Source organism: Podarcis pityusensis (assembly GCF_964106645.2).
Source record: "Podarcis pityusensis genome assembly, chromosome: 1".
In the NCBI taxonomy this organism is placed as follows: domain Eukaryota; kingdom Metazoa; phylum Chordata; class Lepidosauria; order Squamata; family Lacertidae; genus Podarcis; species Podarcis pityusensis.
Window position 1 is genome coordinate 67,988,953 of NC_138028.1, and position 26,088 is coordinate 68,015,040.

The 26,088-nt window shown below is 43.9% G+C and overlaps 1 protein-coding gene and 1 long non-coding RNA gene across 8 annotated transcripts in view; one reads left to right on the plus strand and one right to left on the minus strand.

Moving 5' to 3' along the window:
* The window catches only part of MICAL2 (microtubule associated monooxygenase, calponin and LIM domain containing 2), a 145,767-nt gene that overhangs the window by 24,320 nt on the left and 95,359 nt on the right, over window positions 1–26,088 (minus strand). For all 7 annotated transcript variants that reach the window (XM_081011801.1, XM_081011803.1, XM_081011802.1 and 4 more), the window contains 3 exons: window positions 13,189–13,378; window positions 7,886–8,058; window positions 4,962–5,039 (listed from right to left, as the gene is read on the minus strand). In XM_081011801.1, the coding sequence (XP_080867927.1) occupies window positions 4,962–5,039; window positions 7,886–8,058; window positions 13,189–13,378 (441 nt within the window). The remainder of the gene's footprint in view (window positions 1–4,961; window positions 5,040–7,885; window positions 8,059–13,188; window positions 13,379–26,088) is intronic.
* On the plus strand, window positions 8,757–17,710 carry LOC308480742. Its single transcript, XR_013988265.1, has 3 exons — window positions 8,757–8,911; window positions 13,886–16,457; window positions 17,420–17,710. It is a non-coding gene; the product is annotated as an uncharacterized lncRNA (long non-coding RNA).

The window sequence follows — 26,088 nt, forward strand, 5'->3', positions numbered from 1 at the left end:
AGCTGGCGTACAGCTTCCGGGTCATGTGGCCAGCATGACTAAGCCGCTTCTGGCAAACCAGAGCAGCACACAGAAACGCTGTTTACCTTCCCGCTGGAGCGGTACCTATTTATCTACTTGTACTTTGACGTGCTTTCGAACTGCTAGGTTGGCGGGAGCAGGGACCGATCAACGGGAGCTCACCCCGTTGCGGGGATTCGAACATCTGGGTAGGCTTGTCTAAATAACAATGTTTAGGAGAGCAAGGTGGCAGACAGTTTTCTCCACTGAGCTGTAGTTGTTCAATAGGTCAGGGGTAGGTAGGGCTTCTTGAGGATAAGGCACACCAACACCTCCTTCAGAGTCATTGTCCCCCACCCCCCTTCCTGCAAAGAAGCATTAGCTACCCCTTCCATCTGCTTGACCAATTCCCTTCAGCTAACTTTCATAGGCAAGGATATCCAAAGAGCAGGACTCTCCTAGTGTTTCGTTCATCTCCGCTTCAGCAACTGAAACTAAACCAATACCATTGGAACAGACAGTGCTCTCGACCCTTTCATACATACTCTAACCCCAGTGACGCCCGCGCCAGAGCAAATATGAGCAACCTTTGCCCCCAAAGTTCCTAGCAAAGTTGTCCCAGCTCCAGCAAGTTTGCCATCTATGGCCATTTCTGGACTGGGATAGCCTTGCTATCCCAGTGATTGCCAGCAGTTTCCTTGAAATGTGCTTCTTCCCCACATTTCTTAGTTTCACCTTCAGATCCTAAGATTCAAGGAATGGAGGTAAGAGCAGCTCTGTTGATTCAGACCAAAGAGCCACCATTGTCCAATGTCCTGCTTCCAACAGTGGTCAACTAGATGCTTCTTGGAAAGCCAACTGGCTGGGCTTGAAAGGAGCTTTGTAGCCACGGGTTCCCTAGCCAGCATCACCATACTTTATATTTAGTTTTACAAGGCTGCATGAAGGCAACATCCTCTCCCTTTGCTTGCTCTATAGCAGCTGCTATTCAGAATAGCACCTCTGAACCTTGAGGATTAGTTAGCTAAGTAAGGGTGGTCCATGTCTAAGCTCAGGTTGAAGCTGTGAAGCCAGATGTGGGCAGGCTTCAGTTTTCCAGAACCCCAAAATCCACCAGTCAGAGCCAGATGCACAATAGCAGCTTGGGAAACAACCTTAGAATTAAGAAACAGGATGTATTTGAGAACATGCTTAGCCCAATTGTTTGTTCTTACTAGTGAATGAAGTTAGCAGTCATTCAAATCCATCCCTGGATTTCCCCCCCCCCCCCCAAATGCTTTCTTCATTAGAGCAGCCGTATTTAGAAAGAAAAAGCCTTTTGTTGTTGCTGCGACAATTAGGAGAACTATTGGCCATTGTCTTATCAATCTGCCAGTAAATCCTGATCTACCTTCCGCCCATCTGATCAAAGTCAGTGGCTACCAGCACATCTTGTGGCAACTCTTTCCATGCATTTATTATGTACTATGTGAAAACAGGATTTTGTTTGTCCTGAATCTCCCATCAATTTCACAGGTTCTAGCATAATGTGGGGGAGGAGAATTCCCTACCATGCTCTCTGCATCCCATCATCATCCTTCCCCAACCACCCTTTCTTCTAAACATAAAACATCCCAAACATGTTAAGCCCCATCTTCTTAACCACTTGTCACCCTTTTCTTTCTTTCTTTCTTTCTTTCTTTCTTTCTTTCTTTCTTTCTTTCTTTCATGGGGTGATCAGCTCATGACTGAGAGTAAAGCAACAATGCTTGCAATACATAACCTGAACCAGTGTGGGGCAGTAGACAAAAAAGCTATCTATTCTTCCCTCACTGATTCCTTCTTGAGTATCTACCTGCAAATTGTTCTTCTCTCGTATCTGACATTCCTGCTGCTTCTTCTTCAGTGTTAGACTTTCCTTTTGTTAACTTCATGACTCCATGAAAGCCATGCATAAGCTTGTTTTGCTATGTTAGCAGCACTGAAGTGACCTCCCTTGAGCACAAGCCTGGGCAGTGTGTGGAGGTCTTGGGCAGACAACAGTATCAGCCTCACTGATGTGGTCCAAAGGAAAGCAGAGCAACATGTTTGGCACCAGCTTGGCTGCAGGAGTTGCAGGAAGGAGACATACAAGATGCCATCCGACCGTCTTAGGGACTCCACTCTCAATTTGTGTAGAGTTTACTCCTTAGCCTTTGCTTCTCCCAAAGAGAAGGCAATGGATACAGATTGTTCCTCAGGGTTTATTCCTGAAGCCTTTCTCATGAAGGAGCATAATTGCAAGGCAGTGGAGGTTTAGGATTAGGGCAGTGATGGCCAAACTTGGCCCTCCAGCCATTTTAGGACTACAATTCCCATCATCCCTGACCGCTGGTCCTGTTAGCTAGGGATGATGGGAGTTGTAGTCTGGAGGGCCAAGTTTGGCCATCACTGGATTAGGGGTTTCCTTCTCTTAGATGGGCTACCTTGCAGGTTAATGAGCCCCATCTGTTCCTGTATAAGCTTGTATATACTCTGAATGGATTTGCTTATTAGGTGTAGCCAACCTTAAGTTTCTTTATTCTTTCAACCAGCAGTCTTAACAGACTATTTCTGCAATCTGCTGCAATAGATATGCCAAACTTCAACACTTGCACCACCTTGCTATTCTAGCAGCAACATGTGATTTTCTTCAGCTACACCCCTCCTCTCCCTTCATTAGTTCATTAGATCATGGCACCCAAATTAGTGCCAAAAGCAGGAAACCCAGACAAAAGCACTGAAGCACACCTGCATCAGATTAGCCTTTGCAAATGGCTGCTTGTGGAGGTGGGGAAGCCACGGAATTGTTTAGTGCAGAGAAAGATGAATTTTGCATGAACAGGTGCAAATGAATTCAGATGACACACACACCTGAACCTTAGGAACTCGGCTTCACCGCAAGCCAACAGAAAAACTGTTCCTGTTCGTTTGTTTGATTGACTGATCCAGTTTAAAAGCTTATTTGAATATTATGTGACTGCACTTCCAACCTGATTCTGGAAGAGATTACAGCTCCCCTTATTTTTACATTGACATCATGAAATGCGCTCACTTAAGGGGGAAAAAAAAGTGAACTGAACTTACGCACGCACACACTGGCCTGGGTGACAAGTCGGTGTTGAAGATTCTGGTTTCTAGACACACTGAATTTAACAAAGATATTAAAACCACAGCTTTTCAGACAATGGCGGGTGGAGGTGGTGAATCAAAATACTGTGGTTGGGGCAGGAGCTGGTTTCTGTCAGTGGATGGGTTTTGCTATTTTCTTAAAATTCACTCATCTCCTTCTGGTGGGCTGTTAGCTCCCTCTGGAGATTCATCACCAGACCCACATGGGAGGTTTACACACATAGATAGGCAAAGCTTTAAACAAATGTGTAAATGAGCAAGCTGCAAAAGGAGCTGGCAGTAGGCTTGCCCCCCACCTACCCTTAAAGGATTGTTAAAGTTTTGCCTCTTGTTGGTTTTTAACCAGTAGGCTAAGGCACAGCTATACAAAAACTGGTCTTACAAACTTCAGTAGAAGAGGAAGAAACTACAGAAAAAGAGAAGAAAATAGAAACTAATTGTGGAAGCTGCAGTCAGGATTATTACTCTTAATTCTGCTATTATTATTATTATTATTAGTAGTAGTAGTAGTAGTAGTATTAACAACAGCATTATTATAGGAAGTGGGCTCTGGCAAGTTTTCACAATTACTGTGCCTAATAATAATAATAATAATAATAATAAATTATTTATACCCCAGCCACTCTGGGCAGCTCCCAACAGAATATTAAAAACACAATAAAACATCACACATTAAAAACTTCCCTAAACAGGGCTGCCTTCAGATGTCTTTTAAAAGTCAGATAGTTGTTTATTTCCTTGACATCTGATGGGAGGGCATTCCATAGGGCGGGCACTCCTACCGAGAAGGCCCTCTGCCTGGTTCCCTGTAACCTCACTTCTTGCAGTGAGGGAACTGCCAGAAGGCCCTCGGAGCTGGACCTCAGTGTCTGGCTGAACAATGGGGGTGGAGACGCTTCTTCAGGTATACTGGGCCAAGGCCATTTAGGGCTTTAAAGGTCAGCACCAATACTTTGAATTGTGCTCGCAAATGTATTGGGAGCAGATCTCTCAGGACCGGTGTTACATGGTCCCGGCGGCCAGTCCCAGTCACCAGTCTAGCTGCCACATTCTGGATTAGTTGTAGTTTCCGGGTCACCTTCAAAGGTAGCCCCACGCAGAATGCATTGCAGAAGCCGAATAACAGCTTCAGAGATTGTATGTAGCTGTGCCAACCAACTGGGCATGCCACTGTGACAGCAACTTGCTCAGAGATGCAAGTGTGTCCCCGGATGCTGAGAGGTCCACATGTACATAGTAGAAGACAGACCACAGGCAAGAGATACCTGAGCAGTATCACAAGAACACAGGAATCTGTATTACACCAAATCAGATCATTGGCTCATCTAGGGCAGTAGCTTTCTGGGGTTTCAGACTGGAGACCTTCCCAACCTGACTTGGAGATATCAGGGATTGAATCTGGGACCTTCTGTTGTAAGAGTATAAGAAGAGTCTTGCAGGATCAGGCCGGTAGGCCCATCTAGCACAGGATGCGGTTGTCACAGACACCAACCAGATGCCTCCGGGAAGCCCCAAAGCAGGACCCAAACGCAGCAACACTCTCCCCTCCAGCACCTGGCATTCAGAAGCTAGTGGAAGCAGAACGTAGGCATCAGGATTAGGGGCCATGGATAGCCTTCTGCAAGCAAGGCAGACGCTCCTCCACTGATGCTGTTGGACTCCAACTTCTAACATATGTATGTTTTGCAGATGCAGGATGGGCCAGAAGGGAGAACCAGTCATGTGACTATCATTCATTTGAAACCCCAACAGGGGAAAACCTCATGAGGAAAGGGATTTGGAGCAGGGAACCAGTGGAAAGGAAAGCAGTTAACACCCATTCTAAATCTTACTTGACTGAATTTTCTTCTTCCAGTTTTGGTACTTTTTCGATGCAGAAGGTTCTCGAAGACTGTGGGCTCGTTGAAGAGCTAAAGAGATGGAAAAGGACACTTTAAAATGGTCCATTTGAAAAAGATTTAAAACAATATATTGAATGAATAGTGGTTTTACTAAGGGGTCAAGCAACTGTATGTCCTTTTGTGCTTCCATTCCCTGCCCTGGAAGTGAAATTCCATGGTTCCAAGAATAGTATATCCCCCCCACCCCCCGCCCTGAGCTACTGTAACACATTGGCAATTCCAAATCAAACACCAAACAGTCTCTAGATCTGCACTATCTAGATCAGACATTTCCCATTAGTAACTTATATACATGCAAAAAACCAGCAGGGTTAAAGCACTTTTCAGTTGCAATCCTGTATACACACTGGGAGTAAGTCTTCCAGGATGTAGTAGGATTTACTTCTGAATAAATTTATACAGTGGAACCTTGGTTCCCGAATGGCTTAGTTGCTGAACAAATCGGCTCCTGAATGCCGCAAACCCAGAAGTAAGTGTTCCAGTTTGCGAACGTTTTTCGGAAGCTGAACATCCGGCGCAGCTTCCACTTGGGTGCAGGAAGCTCCTGCAGCCAATCGGAAGCCACGCCTTGGTTTTCGAATGGTTTCAGGAGTCGAACGGACTCCCAGAACAGATTAAGTTTGAGAACAAAGGTACCACTGTATAGGGTTGCATCCAGAGGTTTTTTTTTCAGCCGGAACTCAGTTCTGGCACCTCTCAGGTGGGCACCATTCCCATTCTAAGAGAGCAAGAGTGAGTTCTGGCACACCTTTCCCCAGAAAAACAGCACTGGTTGCATCTTTAGTGTCCTCTGAAAAGGCCTTCATTTTAAGCAGTAGAGCAGAGGCAGGAAACCTTCTTGCCTCTGGATATTGTTTAGACTACTAGCTCCCACCATCCCCTGACCATTGGGTGATGCTGGGTGATGCTGATGGAAGCTGGAGTCCAGCACCATCTAGAGAGGCACAGCTTCTGCTCCTCATCCCTGCCAGCAGAGTATACAGTTAAGATTTCTGTTTTGCATGCATAGGTTTACAGTCAGCAACTTGAAAGACCAAACAGGCATGCAGATCAATATGAAAGTGCCTATTAACCACTAGAGGGCAACGTTCACCAACCAGTGTTTCCTCAGGAAGTGCCACTTCTCGACTCCTTGGAATTGCTGTTCAACTTTTAAATGATTAACTTTCACAGAATCCTGCGTCACAAGAGCTTGTTTTGTGCACTGCAGATTCTATGGCTCTTATTGTTTCTCTTTCATGTGGGCTTTCACAAATATATATATATATATATATATATATATATATATATATATATATAACTGAGGGAGAAAATGTAACATTTGTCTTTCTCTGCAGAAGTTATTTATCACCATGACCATTCCCATGGGAATATGCAGAGCACAATAAACAGAACTCTTCCAATATGCTTCAGGAAAAAGCTAGTTGCACTGCGCAGGCAAGCAAACAATGCAAGTAAGAAAGCATATGCAACAGAGCCGCGGGGGGGGGGGGACAGAGATATAAAAGGCAACTAAGGAGCAAAAAAGGGAGAAAATACATGATGTACCATGTGACCCTGTCAATGACAACGAAGAGTTTGGAGGTAAGATAACAGCAAGCTAAGGGGAACATTTGTAACATAGATTGATCTTGAGAAAGAAAGTTGAGCTTTATTTGGCCAAAACAAAGCAAGGGGAAGAGAAAGGCTTTTGCTGTTATTACACATGGTCCTCTTCAGCTGGACACCTCTTCAGTTCCCTGTTGCATTTCCAAAGATAATCGTTATTCAAACAGCAATTTAATTCATACAAGGCTCTTTGCCTGGGGTGCTTGGATTAAAATATTGCCTTTTTTATCAAGTTATTGTTCTTCAAATTTATGTTTGCAATGTGCTGTCAGAGCAAAAAACCGAATTAACCTCCACTTGATATTTCTCTGAACAATTTCACATCAAAGGCAACTGGAGAAGCCTGTGGTTGCAGAGCGGTTACAGGTCACGATGAAAAACCTTGGTCTTTTGAAATGAAACAAGGATAAAAATAAAAGAATGGAAAAATAAAAGAATGAAACCTATTCAGGATTCTATCAGTATTATTGTGTTTAATGACACTTACCTTGCAACCATGCAAATTCAGGCCTATGCATTTTTGCGGTGTTGCGTTCAGTTGTTTGGATGTCTTCTGCGATCTTTTTCTTTTTAATTCTACAATCCCCTCCCCACTCTCTAGAGCAGGTGTGGGGAACCATTTGCCCTCCAGATGTTGCTGAACTACACCTCCCATCGGCACCAGCAAGCACAGCCAACGGCCTGTGATGATGTGAGTTGCAGTTCATCAACATTTGAAGGGCCACAGGTTTCCTACCTCTGCTCTTGAGTATTGGTGGGCATCCTATGATCACCAAGATGTTACTGGACTACAATTCCCATTATACTTGACCTTTGGCCATATTGGCTGGGACTGGCGGGAGCTGTAGTTCAGAAGTACCTGGAGGGCCAAGGGTTCCCCAGCAGTGCTTTAGAGTAACAGTCCCTCTGGCCGCCATTGGCTGTGTCACAGTGGAATCTGGTTAGAGTGGTCAGTTACCAAAGATGACAGAGCTCATGAACTGTTAACACTTCTGGAGCTAGGCATTTCAGAAGATCTAACTTACTCTAACTTCAGCAGATCTAACTATTAAAGGTGCTGGAGCTCCAGCCTCTTCCCCTCCTGGCTACCATAGGTGTGGGCAAGCTAAGGCCAAGCTCTTGAAAGCTAAAAAGCTTTGGGAAATTTGGAATCCCAACATTCACAAGTTGCACAGTTAAATCCAATCACTCTCTGGACAACAACAGTTTTTGATGGTGTGAATGGATTGAGTTGTTACAGAACTTGCCATTTGCAGCCTTGGACTTTTCACGGCCTTCTTCCTTCTTCCCCAAGCTTGTGTTCCGCAACAGAGGCTTTCGTAGGGATGGAGCACTGGTCCTTGGCTCAGGCAATGGGAACAGCCCTTCATCACTTTCAGAGACAGATGCGTCCCCATCAAAATCAGGCTCTAGATCTGAGCTAAGAAGCAAAAAAGAGAAAGACCTGTCACGATAATAGCATATGGCCAACAAGTGGAATAAAACTGCCCGTCAAATATTTCACAGCTGCCCTAAGCATGGGTCACTGGAAAGTGCTGAACAGTTGCAACTTAAATATTCACAGTAGCTTAACACTGATTGCAAAGGCACTAGCTTCTTCAATTACTTTTAGCACTTTCCAGAAATTTGAGGCAATCTGAATTTAATACAGAAATCTGTTTCACACCATAGATATTTTTACTAAGCTTGACGGGAACCCATGAGTTTCTTCATCGGAACTGGTGGGCTTTTCTTATGCCACAGGATACATTCTCTTAGAGATGCATGGATCTGTCAGCCTCAGTTTCTCTCAGCTTCTCTTCCCCCCAATATTTTTTTTTGGGGGGGGGTGTTAAAAGAACTCAAGAAAATTGATCAGTGTTTTAGTGTGAACTTCTCCTAATTTACACGCTTTTGTGTGCAATTTTGCCTAATACACACATTTTTGCAAGTCATTTTCCCTTAATGTGTTTTCTACGTTATTTTCTATGCTGTTTTAATTAGTATATGCATCCCTCCCCTTTACTCAAATACATGCATTTTTGTACACATTACTTGGCTGGAGAAATGTGAATTTTGAAGGATGTCTGTGTTTTAATTCACTGTTGTTTCAGAAAGTCCAAACTGGTGTCATGGGAAGGTGGGGACCATCAGTCTCCCAACTGCCTCTATGGGGCAAGACTTACTGGGAAGAGTTGCTGTGCTCACTAGTCCTGAGCTGCTTCTTTGAGTAAAGTGTTAACTTCAGGGACACCTTGTGAGTTACCTGTTCCCGACACCCACCCTGACCTCAGGTAGGTTCAGCTTTAAATGCAAACTGAATTGAATCTCTCTCCTATCCTTACATCGTCTAAGTTTCCCAGTTGCTCTCCACTTCAACAAGCTGGACAGTTTTCATGTCACGGCACCTTCAGAGCACTCTGAGATTCCCCTCCTCCCTACAAAATGTTCCCTTGTTTTGCAGTGCCTCTGGAAGCTTTTGCAAAGTTTTTATGTCAATGTTTCTATGCTTCAAGTTTGACAGTTCTCATGTCTTGACACTTTCAGAGCACTCCAAGATCCCCCTGCCTACAGAATGGTCAATTTACAAAGCAATGCAATGCCTCACCAGTTCCAATAACTGTTCCTCCCATTTGCTTCTATATTTTCTGTCAGGAAAAAGCACCAAGGCAAAAGCGAGCTCCAGATGGCTGGAATGCAAAACAGTGCAGTTGTGCTGTTAGGGAAAAGGTGGAGCCTATTCTCTGTACTGAGCACCGGATGTTAGCTCAGTGTGTCATATGACCTGTGCTGGAAGTACAGGGGAGGAGTGTGAGACTCTTCTGATGGAGTCTGAAGGGAACAGTCACATTTCTATGTACTGTTGAATGACAGGAATAAAACATGTAGAAAGGACTCCTGTCTGTCTCATTTCCCCTCCCTGGGGAGAATGCAGGGAGGGAGAGAAGCAGAGAGAAGCAGAAGGTGTGTCCTGCTCACGTTTGAGGAGGATCGCCGGGTTTGTTTACCTAGCCTGCCGGGATCGCAGACGGACGGTAAACAACAGTATCTCGCTCAATTGCCTCGGGGGAGGCCAGGTACCTCTGCCTGTGGGCTGATGATACTGACATATGGCAGCCTTCGGATGGTTGCGATTCATCGGACATCTGCATGAGAGGCTGGTGGATTGTCCTCCTCTGCTCCAAGGAGGAAGAGAAGCGTCTGAAAGATGCCAGAGGCTCCACAGACAGCTGGTGGAAAGAAGAGGTGTTTTCCAAGCAACGGAGCTCAAGGTATGCTGCTGCATTTCGGGCTAAAAGTGTGAACGCAGTCTGATTAATTCACTGGTTCACAGAGCTGCGTTTTGGAAAAATACAGCTCCGGGAGAAGAGGCCTGCATTCCACAAATTCTTGTGGTTTAGATAAGAAGTCCTATTGAAATGCATTGTTGCTAGGTAACGGAAAGTTGGAAAGTTACTGGCAGAGGGGCTGGACTGTGAGCCTGGGAAAGCGAAACAAAGCCACAGAATGTTTTGGCTACAAAGTTTACGTGCCCTTGGAAGGGACTTTTCAATAGCAGCCTGAGTTTAGCCGCCAGGTGCAAAGAGCGTAAACAACTTGCAGTTTTGCCTGCCTGAGAAAGAAAAAAACAACTGTTGGATTTTACAGCTTGTTTGAAAGTGAGAGAGGCTTGGATTCAAAATGGATGCCAAGAAGGGGGGAGACTTGCCTAACTCATCTCCCCTGACCAGAGACAGTTATTCATCAGGGTCTGGATGGATAACTACCCCAGGAGGGGTGAGCCAAGATGATGCTGGCCAAGTTCCTAAGAGCTCAACGAAAGCTGAGGAGAGCTTTGACCCCAGAGGGGAGAGTGCAGGAACGGTGGCTGTTGGAACTGTTGGTGTTCCTGAACAAGGTGCAATGGGTGTTGCTGACAGGGGGAGGGAAGAACAGAGTTCAAATCTCCCCACTGATGATGCTACTGGGAAGCATGGAGTGGCATTGAGTGCTGTCCGATGCTACAATTGTGGACAGACTGGGCATCTACAGCGAAACTGTAAGAAGCCGCGCCAGTCAAGAGGAGCAAAGAGCAGCTCTACGAAGCCTGAGGCGTCAGGCAAAAGCCGTACCAAGTGCCAGGTGAAACCTGCAAAGGCTATGATGGCGAAAGGAACCACGCCAGATGTTGGGAACTCGTTCATAATCGACACGGGCACGACCGTCCATATGAGCCCGCACAGAGGACTATTTTCGATGTTGAGGAAGCAAAGCTTCACTGTGAAACAGCCCAACGGTCAGGAGTTGGAAGCGACCGGAATTGGGACTGTGTATCTTGAGAGTCTGAACTTGACTATAAATGATGTTTACCTGGTTCCAGGACTGAGATTTAATCTGCTGAGTGTGTCGCAGATTGCAAAGAAAGGACGGAAACTGTCCTATGATGCTAAAAGCTGCAAGATCTACAAAGATGGAGAACTGTTTCTTACTGCCAAAGAGAAAGATGGACTGTATTTGTTGACTTTTGATCAAAGTGATTACATGAAATGTAATTCTTCTGTTTCTAACGAAATCTCTCTTGCAGGTGTGACCAGTGTGAGCACCAGGAAGGTGACGAAGAAGGTCGACAGAGCATTTCAGCGGGTGTATGCTGATGTGATTGGTCCTCTAGAACCATCTAGAGGCAGTGCAAAGTATTACCTTTTGTGTGTGGATTGTTTCACTAATTATTCTTGGGTTTATATGATGGAGAAACCGCAAGAAACTTTAGAAAAGTTTCAGGAGTTTTGTGACAAGGTTAAAAGTATGCATGATGCTAACACTGATTGTCTTTTCACAGATGACAAACAAGTTTTTCTGTTACAGAAGTTTCAGAAGTTCCTGGATGGAAAAGGGATAGACCACAAAGTGGCAGTTTCGCAAGAAGCGTGGAACAGGGGGGGTCTGTGTGAGAGTGAACAAAGAATTGCAAAAGGGGATGAATGCGCAATTGCTGAGTTCACATTTGCCACATGAATATTGGGCCGAATCGCTAGCGTCCTATCTTCATGTGTGGTTGAGAAAAGTCTCAACAGAGTTGGGATGTTCTCCTTTTGAGAAGCTGTTCAATAGAAAACCTTCTGTTGCCTACTTTAAGGTTTTCGGGTCTCATGTGAGAACAGAAGCTCCAGGTGGAGTAAAGAATGCCAGAGGCATTTTTGTGGGTTATGAAAAGGGTCTCTACAGAGTAATTTTGTCTGAGTCTGGTCAGGTGATTCTCACAAAGTTCCTAGAGAGTGCTCCAAAGCAAGAGCGGATAGTACAGACATTTCCCACAGGAAACGATTCAGATGATGATGATGATTTTTCTGATGTCACAGATTACAGTGGTACTGACGATCACAGTGATAGCTCAGAGAGTTCAGTTGTAACAGTCATTGAGAGAAAAGCTCACACAATGGATAGACCTTCACAGATGAAGGAAGAACCACTGATAGCTACTGGTTCTCAACAGAGTCCAGAAGTTGAACCAGTGAGCACAGAGGATCAGAACCTCAAACGCAGGTCTGAGAGAGTTACAAAGGGTGTACCACCAAAGAGGTACTCAAAGAGGTCACCCCCCGAAAAGAATTATGAAGAAACAAACATGCATTTATTTCATTTTAGAAATGAATACAGAATGCAAGAATTTGGAATAGAAGCAAAGGCATACTCTTAATCGCTGTACCACTAGCATTCTCTATTTGTATAGAACTTTTTCATGTTTGCCGTTTTATTGTGCTTTTAATTCTGTTGGGAGCCGCCCAGAGTGGCTGGAGAAACCCAGCCAGATGGGCAGGGTATAAATAAAGTATTATTATTATTATTATTATTATTATTTATGAAAACTGTGTACACAAGTTTTGCTTGTTCTCAGGGGCTATTTATTAAGTGTCCCTCTCCTAAAAAAAATCTTATTTCCCCCATTTTTTTTGCTCCTAGTCATATTTTCTGCATTTTAACCAACGTCCAATTCCTTTTTTCATAAAACTTTGCTATCTTTGGGTTTTGGATGGTTCTTCAAACCAGGAGAGCTGCCATAAATGGACCTAGTGTGCTCCCCTCCAGATGTTGTTGGACTCTGTGTCCCATCAGTCCCAGCCAGCAAGGCCAATGACGATGGATGATGTGAGTTTTAGTCCACTTTGGCTACCTTTGAGCGAAAGTAATTAAAGTGCAAAACAGGGCAGGACCTCTTCATATTTAGGCGATGAAAATCATGGCCTAGAATATGCTGCTTCCCTGAAAACTCTAATAGTCCTCAAATACTGTAATTTTTATAAGAGGCAGAACCAGTCTTGATTCAATTAAATCCCTCTCCCCAAAGCACTGACTCAGAACTTTGTGTAGGATGTAAATATTTCCTGCAAGTTAATCACATGCCCACAAGAGGTTCAAGGCAGCTGTAAAAAATAATGTTCCTGGTGCATCATCCTTCCTTCCCCCATACCACCTCCTGTGTTTATTTTAACAAACAGACTTTACAATGCCTGGGTTTTCCTAAACCATGTTTTCTCCTTCCTGCTGGGAAATAGGCTGGTTTCAGTTCCCAAATCCAAGCTTCCCAAAATACCTGCTTCCATCACTGGTCACCATAACCCGGACAGCCAGAAGGTTGTTTTCCGTCATCTCTTCCTCTGGGATAACTCTTACCAAGGCCCACTCAGAGGACACAGAGGAGCACCTGCCTCTGAAGTCAGGCTCAGGGACGTTCTTGAACTTCTTTGGAGATGCTGGTCCGTCTTTTGGATAGTTAAAGCAATCTACAGCAAAGATAAAATAAATGAAAATATGCCACATTGTATTAATGTATTTTCAGCGACATTGAGTCATTTCTTCAGATATGGTATTGCTACAGTAAAGACTGTGCAATGTTTCAAATGCTGCCATTTTGGAAGAAATCAACTCTGGGAAGCCGGGCAGTTTTGCAGAATACCAACTGTTCTTAGTTCAAAGAGAGTCCTAGGGACAGTCAGTGCATGGAAAATCTCATTGAGTGATGGAATTGGCCCACAATAAATATGAACGGTGCTATTTATGTGACTGCAATAGCCTAGAATATGTTGCTTGTGCAGAAAGTTGGTATATGATCCCCTGAAATAACTGGTAGTTTGTTGGGCTTCTTTACAGAAAAATGGAGAGGCAAAGGTTGCTAAATCCGATAAATTTAGCCCCACTAGAACTTTCTCTTTCTTTCTTTCTTTCTTTCTTTCTTTCTTTCTTTCTTTCTTTCTTTCTTTCTCTTAATCACTTCTGTCTCTCTCTTGCAGAAGCAGCTCAGACTGACTTACAACAACAAAGCCATGCAACAAAATGACTTTGGTTCAGATGGGTATTCAGAAGCATGCTGTCTTTGAGAGTGGAGGTACAACATAGCCATCAGGACAGGGGTGTGAATTTGAATAAAATATTGGGGGGGCAGGGAAGCCCCACCCTGCATAATCAGCTACATGACACAGTGCACGCACACCATTTGAATGGCAATGCCCATCAACTTTGGAGGGACCCAGCCCCTTCTAATATTTTATTGGGGGAACGAAGCCCCCTCAGCCCCTAGGAGTTGGCTCCTATGCACCAGGGTTAGCAGCCACTGCTAGCCTTCACCTCCATGAATTTGTGTAATCTGCTTTTAGAGCCAATTGGTGGCCTCATTGCCTTTTGTGAGAGCAAACTCTGTAGTTCAACAATGCACCTTTGTGAAGTACTTCCTAATTTTTGGCCCAAACCCTCCACCATTCAGCACCATCGCATGTCCATGACTTTCGTCTTCTGGAGAAAAACTTCTCTATGCCCGCTTTCTCCATGCCATGTATATTTTATTACACTCCTGTCATGTCTCCTCTTACTCACATGGGGGCCTGCAGACTGTCACTATTTTGGGGTGGGGATTCTGTTCGCCATTGCCTACTGGCAAATTCAGGTTTCACAGCTCCAATTCATCTAGCACTCTTGTGTGACAAAACCCAATCCCTGCCCCCACACCAGACTTCTGGAGACAAGGCAAGCGATGGGGAATGAACTAGAAAATGAGGGGAAACAGTTGCTTGACACAACATCCTATAACCTCTCTGTGCACAGAACAAATGCTCAATAAACAGGTTGTCTGGAAGCTTCCCATATATAGACTCTGACTCCTAGGGGCTGGGGCAGTTTTGGCCCCCCCAATATTTTCATTTTGAGGGAGCAAGGTCCCCTCGATGTTCAGAGGACATTGCCTGAAGTTGCATCGTCTGAAGAAGCTGATGCCTCTGTCCCCGTGTTGATGGTTTCTCAAAGACCAACAGAGGAGGTCAGAACGCTTTGGAAATGTCAAGATGCTCAAAAGGTGACTTGGAGAACAAGTTCTCAGAAACAGTGTGAGTTCATATTAGAACATGCACTGTGAACTAATTGCACATTTGCACACGGAAGACAGGCTAAAGCCAAATAGCAGAAAACAGAAGCGTAACAGACAGGGAGGAGGGTTGTGCACAAGGGATTATGACGCAAGCTCAAATGTTTGCCTGTGGGACTGTTTTGAGCAGCTGTTCCATGCCTATAATTATCACAGCACTCTCCTTGCATTCTCAAACTGCCACCCTACATATCTTTTGGCCCGTACACAAAAGGCAAGCTCTTGAAAAGCTCTGCAACTGACAATGGAAACCTATTGCAAAGCTGCCTATCTATAAGCAGAGCCATCATCTGGGACCGAACTGCAACTGTGACACTGACTTGCCCTTCAGATCGTTCATCCTTCCTCTCGCTACCAGTTTCTATTGAAATAAAGGTCATGATTGCAACAGGCTGTGGTATGGCTACTCTGGTCCTTCTGTTCACTGACCTCATGCAGCCAGACTCCTTGTTACAAGTACAGAAAATCTCAGCAGGTCACAGACAAACCCCCTCCCCATCGCTGGTTATTTTGATGCCTTCCTGCTGGCCTCTCCCTCCAAAAGAGAGACATAAAAGGGCTCCGTTTATAAAAACAGGTGAAAAAAGAAGAAGAAGAAAAGGGGGAAAAATCAATTCTCAGTGGCAGATGTGATTTTCAAGAAAAGTATAACCTACTGTTCCACACAATTAAGGAGCCTCACTCACCAATGTTGAGCATGAACTTGATTCAGGCTGGAAAGAGTTTAGGTGGGTCTTTGAGAGACATTCACTGTCAGAAGGTGGGATAAAAACATAGCCAAGAAACTAAATATACCTGCACACTTCAGTTCCATTGAGTTCAATGTGCTCAATGTGTCCTACACTTTGCCTAGATTGCATGGATGGAACACTAAACCTCTACAGAACCATGATAAGTCATTCCTATATTTATATTCTGCCTTTCTTCCATGGTGGTCCCCTCGCATGTGAATCCCAGGAGGTCAGCCATCCAGGAACCGACTAGTATTGTTTTGTGGGTAGAGTGAATGAGTGTGTAAGTGATTTCATAAAATAGCAGACACAGACTTGCTTAGCTTCAGCAAGGTGAGGCCTCATGTGCTCTCACATCACACCATGGGACACATCACTACCTATGTCCTGGTAGTATAAACCTCTTTGAATTCAGTGAGTCTGCTGCTAGCAGAGCATTAGGAATAGAGATATCCAGATTAGGAAACACATGGCCAAGTACTCCTTAAAGAACCCAAGTATCTCTTTAATTGATTAAACTCTATAGAGTAGAACTTCAAGGATAGGAAATTCAGTTATTCAGACTGCATGCATTCATTTTATGGGCATATCATAACACTCATATAAATCTGCGTTGCAGTGGAACACTGTACAGGTCTGGTTGAAAAGAATATTGCGGTGCTGCAAAAGATACAGACAGCCAAAATAATCAGAGGCCTGGAGCACATTCCCAACAAGGTAAGTCCATGTTCCTTTCTGAGATTTTGTGTTAGTAAATAAGGAAAATAAAGTTATATGAGAATAGAGAACAGTAGTCAGAGTGAGAACCAAGTATTTCAGAAGTAGGAATTTCAAACTGTGATTTTGCTGAATTTTTGTAGTTTTTGAGAGCACAAGACACAAAGAATCAGAAGCCTGTCTGTCCATAAAATTACTAGCTACAGTATTGCTGTTTCTGCCCACTAAAAGTGACACTAGAAATTTGAAATGAGATCTTTATTGCCTCCTGCCATAAAGCCTTTCAGGACCATGGTAAACATGGTGAATAAATGAGAGATGACATCTCTCTGCAGGGAGGGAATCCACAAAGCTGTAAATATATTTGTCCCAGCAGGACAGACGGAAGCTGGGGTGCTAAGGAGATATTGTTAATTACTTTACAAAGACAGGGTGATTACCAAGAAAGCTGTGCAAATTGCAAATAACATTCCTTGGGCGAAGGTTGCATTAAATCACAGACTGGCTGTGAATTTTTGCATTACACTCATATGCAGAACAGATATGGAAGAGTGCAGAGTATATTAATTGTATGCAGAGATTGGCCAATGGTAAAATGCATAGATGACTTCTTCGCTGGCATAGATGACTTCTTCGCTGACTTACTTCATAGCCGAGTAAGATTGTCTTCCATAAACACGGTTTTAACAATGATTCTGTAAGTGACTGTGGAGGCCAATTCTGGATCCACACCTCCTTCCACAGTGGGGACATTGGTTCCTGGGTGGGAGTTGATCACAGTGTGGATTTGCCAAGCATGCCTTCCTCTTAGCATGTTTCTCCCATGCGTTCTGAGTTCGAGTGTCTTCAAAGTCCATGACACCTTTGGTGTCTTAAACTAACATTCAAGTTACAGCAAAAATATGGAATTGGTCTGAATGCACTCACTGGGCAATGATTCTTCATTCTCACTTTCTATCAAGGCAGGTTGCCTGAAGCATACCTGGGACCTGTAAATAGTCTTGGCAAAGCATTCCTCAGTACCCTGCTTTTATTAAGAACATGAGTTGGCTTCCACAGTGACCAGAGGGTATGTCTTTCTGCTCCCAACTCCTCTCCTTTCCTCATATGTAAATGTGTGTATAGAGTCCAGCATTCAAATTGAGGCACACCAAAGTTCAGAGATCAAAGCTGAATTCCTTGAAGATTTGGGGGGGTATCCAGAGATTCTCAATGGTAAAGCTGTGGACATTTATGCTCAGTTTCTTTACTGGCAAAAAAATACAAATACCACAAAGTGGTAATAAGCCTCCAGTAACTTTCATCCACCTGCAATGCAAAAGAGATTCAGTGCAATCATTTGTGGGTTGAATTGGGGCAATGGGTTTTTGTAAGAGTTTGTCCATGCTTCCTCTTATCCTGCCATTTCCCTCTGGAGAAAAGCAGTCTCTAGTGATCAGTTGGAGCAAATGGCAATTCAAGTTTTCCCCAGATTGCCATTTGTCCCAAACTATTGCTAAAGAGTGGGTTTTCTTTTGGAAAGGATTGGGGCAAGCAGAAAACTCGGACCATGCCTAGAAAGTGTTGGTTAAGAGGGAAACCGCTGAGACCCATGCTTTCTAGGCGTGGCAAAAGTGGAAGTGTTGCCAGGGTGTCTGGGTCACCCCTCACAGTTTTGTGAATTCCCACTGTTAATTTTGTCATTGTCACTGTCTTGGTGCTCTCTGCAAGGCCCATTTCCACCAGGCCTGGGGGAGGGCAGACTCACCCTGAACAGCCAAAAGGGGCTCCTGGGACATTGCTGGAGCAACTCTTGGTTTGTGGCAACTGACTAAAACATTTTAAAATGTTTTAAATGGTTCTAATTTCAGTTCTTCTATTTCATTTTTGTCGGGTTGGTGTTGTTAAATGTTTAGTTGGAGTTGGTGGTTATTTAAATTTGGGTAACTGTAAACTGTTTATTATTGTTGTTACTATTGATTTCTATTGATCTATTGGTTTGTTTGTTGCTTGTATAGGATATTTTGTTTTTTAATGTTTGATGTTTTGTTGTGTTTTTATATCTGTTGTAAGCCACCTAGAGTGGCTGGGAAAACCCAGCCAGATGGGTGGGATATATTATTATTATTATTATTATTACCCTTTTCCTTGCTGTCTACACTGCCCCTCACCTGCAACTCAAAATAACATGGATGAAGTGAACTGTAGTCCTCAAAAGTTTATTCCAAAATAAATATGTTGGTCTTCAGGGCAGCCCAAGATTTTTTAATGATTCTCGTTCAAAAGGAGACCAAAGCCCATCTAGTTTGCACTGCGAATTGTCTACACCGACTGGCAGCTCCAGGACTTCAGACAGAGGATATTTCCAGTTCCACCTGGAGATGCCAAGGGCTGAACCTGGGACCTTTTGCATGCAAGAGAGATGCTCCCTCTCTTTCTCTTTCTCTTTCTCTTTCTCTTTCTCTTTCTCTTTCTCTCTCTCCCTCTCCCTCTCCCTCTCCCTCTCCCTCTCCCTCTCCCTCTCCCTCTCCCTCTCTCTCACACAGGCAGGTTCACGCTTCAATTCTACACTTTCATGGGGAAAACAGTTCTGTGTAAGGATGCAGCTGGGAATGGAGTGTTGGGAAGGGAAGAGGAAATAAATCAAGCAGCTGAACGGAAGAAGCCCAACTGAAGGCAGGAAAATCTAGATGGGAAAGGAAGCAATATGGTGCAAGAGTGATGCACAGAGATCTGTGCTGCACATGGATTGTCTTTCCTGCCAGACTTCCAGGTTTCTTCTTTCTAGGTTTGTGGAGAAGAAACGTTTCCTTTGTGCTCCTTGTATGCATTATATTGACTGCTAATGTCACTTCTCCATTAACATCGGAGAGCAGGAAAGGAAGGAATCCTCATACATGTAACCTAAAGTGAATGAGCCCCATTCCATTGGATGGAATATCAGGAGACTTGCAACAGAGACTTGTATAAGTCAGACAGGATGTATCTGTATAAGCAGGCTTCCTCAACCTGGCGCCCTCCAGCTTTTCTAGACTACAACTCCCCTCAACCATAGTCAGTATAGATTCCTATGTTACAGGTGTGCTGGCTGGGGCTGATGGGAGTTGTAGTTCAAAACAGCTGGAAGGTGCCCAGCTGTGGAAGAATGGCAGTATTCATAGGATTTTTATTCTTCTTTGCATATGTGATTCATTCATGTGAAAAGTACATTCTGTCTGCTTTGAACATCAACTCAACTGGTTTCTAATGCACTTGTTCATCCCCTGGGTTGAGGTCCCCACTGTTTTCCTGTTGCTAACACACAAGCTTTGCTTATTTTACACTGAAAAGGCTGAAAAGAAGCCAAGCACACCCAACAACAACGAATCACAGCGCAAAATGTTCCCTTGTACAGAACAAGCTGGAGCAGGATAGGGACTGAAAGAGGCACCATATTTTGTTCCCATCAAAAGGAGAACATTGCAAAGCAATGTTTTACTGCACTGGAAAAAATGCAGTTTGTGACTCTTCTGTGGCAGCATGAAATATGGAAGCAGATCACTTTGAGCACGCTTTGCAGAACCGCCAGAACACTGAGTGAAGAGGCTGCAACAGGGCTGGGATAAAATGCTGTCATTGCCCCCCGCCCCCGTCATTTGCTATCTCACTATGAAGGCAAGGGTGGAGGAGGATACAGTGGTACCTCAGGTTACAGACGCTTCAGGTTACAGACTCTGCTAACCCAGAAGTAGTAACTCAGGTTAAGAACTTTACCTCAGGATGAGAACAGAAATCGCACAGCAGCAGCGGGAGGCCCCATTAGCTAAAGTGGTACCTCAGCTTAAGAACAGACCTCCAGAACGAATTAAGTTCTTAACCCGAGGTACCACTATTTCAGGGGTGGGGGAGATGCCTCTTGTTATTGACAACCTTGCTGCTCTTGGGAAAAAAGTTGTTGCTGTTGTTGTTACAGCACAACTCATAAGGAACATAAGAATATCCTGAACACAAGAGCACTCTGTTCACCTGCGATTCGCAACAACTGGTATTCAGAAGCATATTGCCTCTTTTCAGTGATGGATGACTGGGTACCCTTTTCTTTCTTGCATCTAAAACACTCCTGGAATGATGCTACACCATAACAGAGCATTATTATTATGAAGGGGCTTCAGGGGTGAGGGCGGGGAAAGTGTTTACTCAACCGGGAGGTTTTGCTTGGTGATTCCTTTGCACCACTGTCACACCATCAGGCCACAATATAGGAAGTTTTTGTTCAAAGAGAAGGAGGTATGTTTTGCTACCCAGGTGTTATAACCAAAGCAAAGTTCTGTTAGCTGTGTCAAGAGATCACAACACAACCTCCTCCTTTTGGGAAAAATACAGAGCCTCGATATTCTATGCAGACCCGATCAATACAGCTGACAGTGGAAACACAGAAGCAGAAAAAGAACGGAGTGAACTAATAATTAACCTGACTTTTTCACGTTTTCCTTCATGAATAAGTTTCATTGGAGGCAGATAGGCCTATAGAAATACCAGCACAACTATGGAACTTTGTCTCCCGAGGAGTCATTTCAAATTCAGTTGGGTATGGATTGCAACCTAAATCCCAAGAACATCTGAAGAGGTCCCAGATTTATGTCCCTTTCATGTTGAGAAAACAACCTACTTTTTCAAATCTTTAGTCCAACCTTATTCCACTAAGAATTTCACCCTCAAGGCATTGCTCTGGGAGAGCCAGAAGATTCAAGCTAAACTCTTGCGGAATACACCAAGCAAGGGGAACTGCAGTTCTCATGGAACAAATGCTGGGTTCCTGTAAACATTGCAACTTAGCCAACTTAAACAAAAGGCTGGATCCTGCAAAGATCTGAAATCCTTATCTACACGCAACCCAGCAACAACAATAAATCAAATTAGCTTTTAATCTGGATGACAGCCATTTGCCCTTAGGTCCAGCTGTTGAAAGGAAAAGGAATATTTAAAATAAAAAATACATATATTGAGGTAAAAAGAAAATCAAAATAAACTCAGGAATGTTCTTCTCTTCTACACAAGTAGTCCCAGAAATATATTAATTCAATTCCTAGAAACTAGGGGTGGGGGGAATCAATTCAGTTCTATTCACATTTTAATCTAAACCTAGCTAATTGGTACTTCATGAACTAATATGCCAACTGAAAACACAGATATCCTTCAAAATTCACACTTGTCTAAATTTTGCGATTGAGTTCTCCAAACAACTAAAGGGTGGAATTCAACACCACACAAAGGAGATCATTTCTGCTTGCCCCATGAAACAATTTCTCCTCTCCTCTCTCCTCATGCTGTTCTGGAGGGTGGGTGTGTGTGTGTGTGTGTGTGTGTGTGTGTGTGGTGTGTGTGTCCTAATCCTTTTAAGCCGATTTGGGGAGGGCACAGGGGTATGTGGGGAGAGGAGAAGCAGGGAGTCCCATTGCATGAATACGGCTTATTGTGCTGGCTTCCACTTGCACAACTTAGTTGAATCTGGCCCAGCTGAATCTACAAAAATGCACTGCTTTAGAGGAATTTGCTTGCAAAAATATGTATAGGTAGGAGAAAAGTGCACTAAACTACTGAACAATTTTCATGGGGTCTTGGGGAGGGGAAGAGAAATGCAAAACTGGTGTTGAAAGTGGCAAATTGAAATTGAGATTAGAAATAATAGAAATTGAGAGAAACCAACATTGACATTTGCCCATCCATACTGGAGACTTCAACACAACATCTCACAGCCAGTCCCTTCCTATCATGTGGCTGTGCACCAAATCCCACAAAAAGGCCAGCCCAGATTACGCTACCCACAGTGCTCCGGACTGCCTTGAGAGACTTTTGCCACTATTTGTGGAATTTTCTGCTTTGCACTAAAATCACAAAACTTGGCCAGATGGTTGTTTAAGATCAATGTAAGGGGGAAAGCCTTCCTAAGGGCCTAACTACACTACATGTTAACAATGTGATTAAATCACATGCACTGTGATTGGTAAATTAAATGTCAGGCACAATTTCTATCAAGATCATAGCAGATGGGGAGGGGAGGTTTAACACTTCCCTCCCTAGTCACAATGTGTGTGCAATTTGTCTATTCCACACACACACACACACCCATGCAGAAATTAGCACTAGGGGGAGAAACCCCCTTTCCTGTCAGTGAAAAGACTTGGTGCAACTTTTCAGGGAAATGGAGAGAGGGGCTGAAAGCAAATTTTATCATTGTTTTGGCTGGAATAAAATCTTCATTCAAATTGCCAGCTGCTTACAGATAAGAGGACTTAAAACTGCGGATTTATCTACCGGTATAAACTGACAATAAGAGGCCAAAAGAAAAGAAGGCATTTGCTCCACCGTATCCAAAATATCGAGCCACTTTTGTGTCCAATGGGACACCTGTTCACACAAACACACAGTAAAAATTAGGAATTGCCTTTCATTTTCCAGTTCTCTCAGCTAAAGATCTCTAGGATAGGCTGCAGGATGAATAGCGGTTCATATTCATCTCTTGCCAGAAATGCTGCTTACTATGCCCTGGAGGCTGCAGGCATGCTGCGAAGATAGAAGGCGTTAATCCTTGAGTGGAACTTTGCAAGCCAAACCGGTCGCTTAATCGTGGTCAGGGTGTTTGCCAGTTTGCCAGATGGCATATTCCAAGAATATCTGCTCCTAGAGTGCCAGCCAACTGGAACTAGAAAAGCCAAACATACAAGCCCACTTACCACCTCCTTAGCTTGTGTTACTCCACAGTAATTTAGCACTGACAAGAAAAAACCAACCACCCCTAAATGACTCTTTAATATTCCTTTCTTGTAATCTAATGTTTTAACTAGCACTTGAAGACAGGAAAGGCTGGGCATAAAATCAAGGCATCCTATTTTTCTGTTGATAGAGGGAGGAAAATATCCCCACGACAGCACATTTCTCACCAAAATCTCTGGATTCTTATTTACAGGTTTGGTTGTAGAAGTAGAATTTCTTCTTCTTCTAAGAGCTGTTCAACAGATGGCCAGTGTTTACCTTCCTAATTCATTTGTCACATTCTCTTCCCCCCAGGTTCTGATCTTTCTGGAAACCTTGTAATGGTAATTAAGTGATAACTCAAAAAACAGCTGTACAGCATTGCCTAGGACTCTAACAGAAGCGAACTAAGTACATTACACAACGACGAGCAATACCTAGTACAAGGGTTGTTAATGTGCTTGCGGGCACACAGGTGCCCCCATGGGCGTAGCCAGGATGGGGGGGCAGCCCTTTTATTAGGGGTGCAAAACCTCAGTTAGCTATGTATTTTTATTGATTTAGTGGGGGCAGCTGCCCTTCCTTGCTCCCCCTTGACTAGGTCCAAGGCACCCGCAGAGACATTCCCTGGCGCCCATTGGGGAATGTCCCCCCTCTGCTTGATGAAAGAGGCTTGAAAGCAACAGTTTTTGGTACCCAACACAGTTGTAGTATGTGCTTTGTTGCTGTGTGTGTGTCTGTGTCTGTGTGTCTCTGTGTGTTGCTCATGTAATTTTATCCAATTTCCAAATGAGCCCCTGGGCCCAAACAGCTTGGCGGTCTCTGAACCAGCATATTGCCATAAAAGTTAATTTCATAGCATGCCACAATGAGGGAAAAGTAGCTTTTTAGCTGTATTTTTAATGTCAGACAGAGACCTGCTGAATTTTACTTCCTATTTGGCTGATTCTGTTTACAAAAAAGAAGAGTGGGGGGAAAGAATTGGAAAGTCGAGAAGTGTTATGCTGGCCCCAAGTGTACACATCTAACGAGGCTGACATTATCCTCCCCATTTCAAAGCACTGGCTTCCCATAGATGTTTTCAAAGCAGTCAGCATCAAGTAGTTGGCCACTACCCAACCTTGAGAGAAGCCCACAGTCGGGCGGAGGACCAAACCACCCTTCTTTTAGGGCTAAACTGCATGTGATGGCAGCAGATCTGTGTGCAGAATCAGGCCAGCTGCCCAGATCCCTATCAAGTGACAGGACAAGGAGAACGATCAAGCCTAGCAAAGGTGGGCACCACTGAAGTCATGTCCCCTCCTCCCTTCAAATATTTGAAGCAGCTCCGCTAGAAGAATGGTTGGGAAAGAATGACTGTGGGTTGGCTGAGCTCCCCCTTGCCCCATTTTTAGGAATGCTTCCATCCTTGGCTAGCCCCTGCTGGCCCACTGCCCAGGGGTACCTCGATTTGGATGTAAAACTTTGCCCAGCTTGTTTACAATGGGAGGGAAGCATCTACTTACCTTATTGCAATTTGAAGGAACACTTGTGGTTTGTAACTCTAGATATGTTTATGCAGGTGAGAATGCAGAGAATCAGGGGCGAAAAGATACTCTAAAAAGCTTCACCGCTGTGCAATTAGTTCACTCAAAGTCTAACCCATAAAAATTGGCAGGCCTGATCTGCGAACTATTGACTCTCCCCCTCCCATTTCTTTCTCTTTTTTTTGGGTGCTGCCCCCAACTCTTATGTGAAGCTTTAGGGGGCACAAGAGACTGGAGTGGGGAAAGATGGTATAAGGAATTCCCTTAGCTGAGGGTCCTTTCCTCTTGAATACATAGTAGACACCAGCCACTCTACTTACCCTAAAACAGAAGAAGCGTTCACCGCAGAAAATTTAAACATTTCCTAAACAGCAGCCATTTATCAAAGTGTTATTAGAAGCCGGAGTGAAGGAGGATAAATAATCACACACTTAATGTGCTGCTTTCATTCAGACACAACCATTACACAGAATCATCAGAGCAATCTATGCTAGTCTGGGACGTTAATAGCTGCTGTCACAGCCTAACAAGCACAGAACTGCAGCGTCCAAGGCTGTTACAGCCAGTGCATGATAAGAAGCCAATGAAGAGCCATCAATCAATACTGGACCGAGAAATGTCAGTTTAGCCACGTCACTCAACACTATAGGAATACCAAAACTCATTGACAATGTAACACACAAGGGGTCTCTAACTTGGGACTCTGCAGCACGATCCAAGGGTCTTGCTCCGGCTTGTGGGCCCCTGGTGGAAGTGATTTTTTCATGTGGCAGAGGGACTTCTCGGTAGTGGCGCCCGCCCTGTGGAGCGCCCTCCCATCAGATGTCAAGGAAATAAACAACTACAGTGGTACCTCGGGTTACATACGCTTCAGGTTACATACGCTTTAGGTTACAGACTCCGCTAACCCTGACTTTTAGAAGACATCTGAAGGCAGCCCTGTTTAGGGAAGTTTTTAATGTTTGATCTTTTATCGTGTTTATAATATTCTGTTGGGAGCCGCCCAGAGTGGCTGGAGAAACCAAGCTAGATGGGTGGGGTATAAAAATAATACTATTACTATTATTATTTAGTATAGCAAGCACCTCTATAGAAGGCAAGTTTTAGAGGACCACATAGATGGTAGGCACACATGCAAGAACCAACAGATGTGTTGAACTTGTAACAATACTACTTTGTAGAGAATTAACTGAACATGGCTTCTGTCTCAATGCATCATTGAGGAAACTTTTGTTTAAGGCACTATTCTTGTTCTCTGTACAATGCTGCTGTAAGAGCTTGGATCTTTTTATTCTCTAACACAGAGAATTTTTCTTTAAAAACAACAAATTGCTTTTTGGTGATCTGGGAAGGCTTTTACTTTAGGGAAATATATGAACAACAAATAGCAAAAT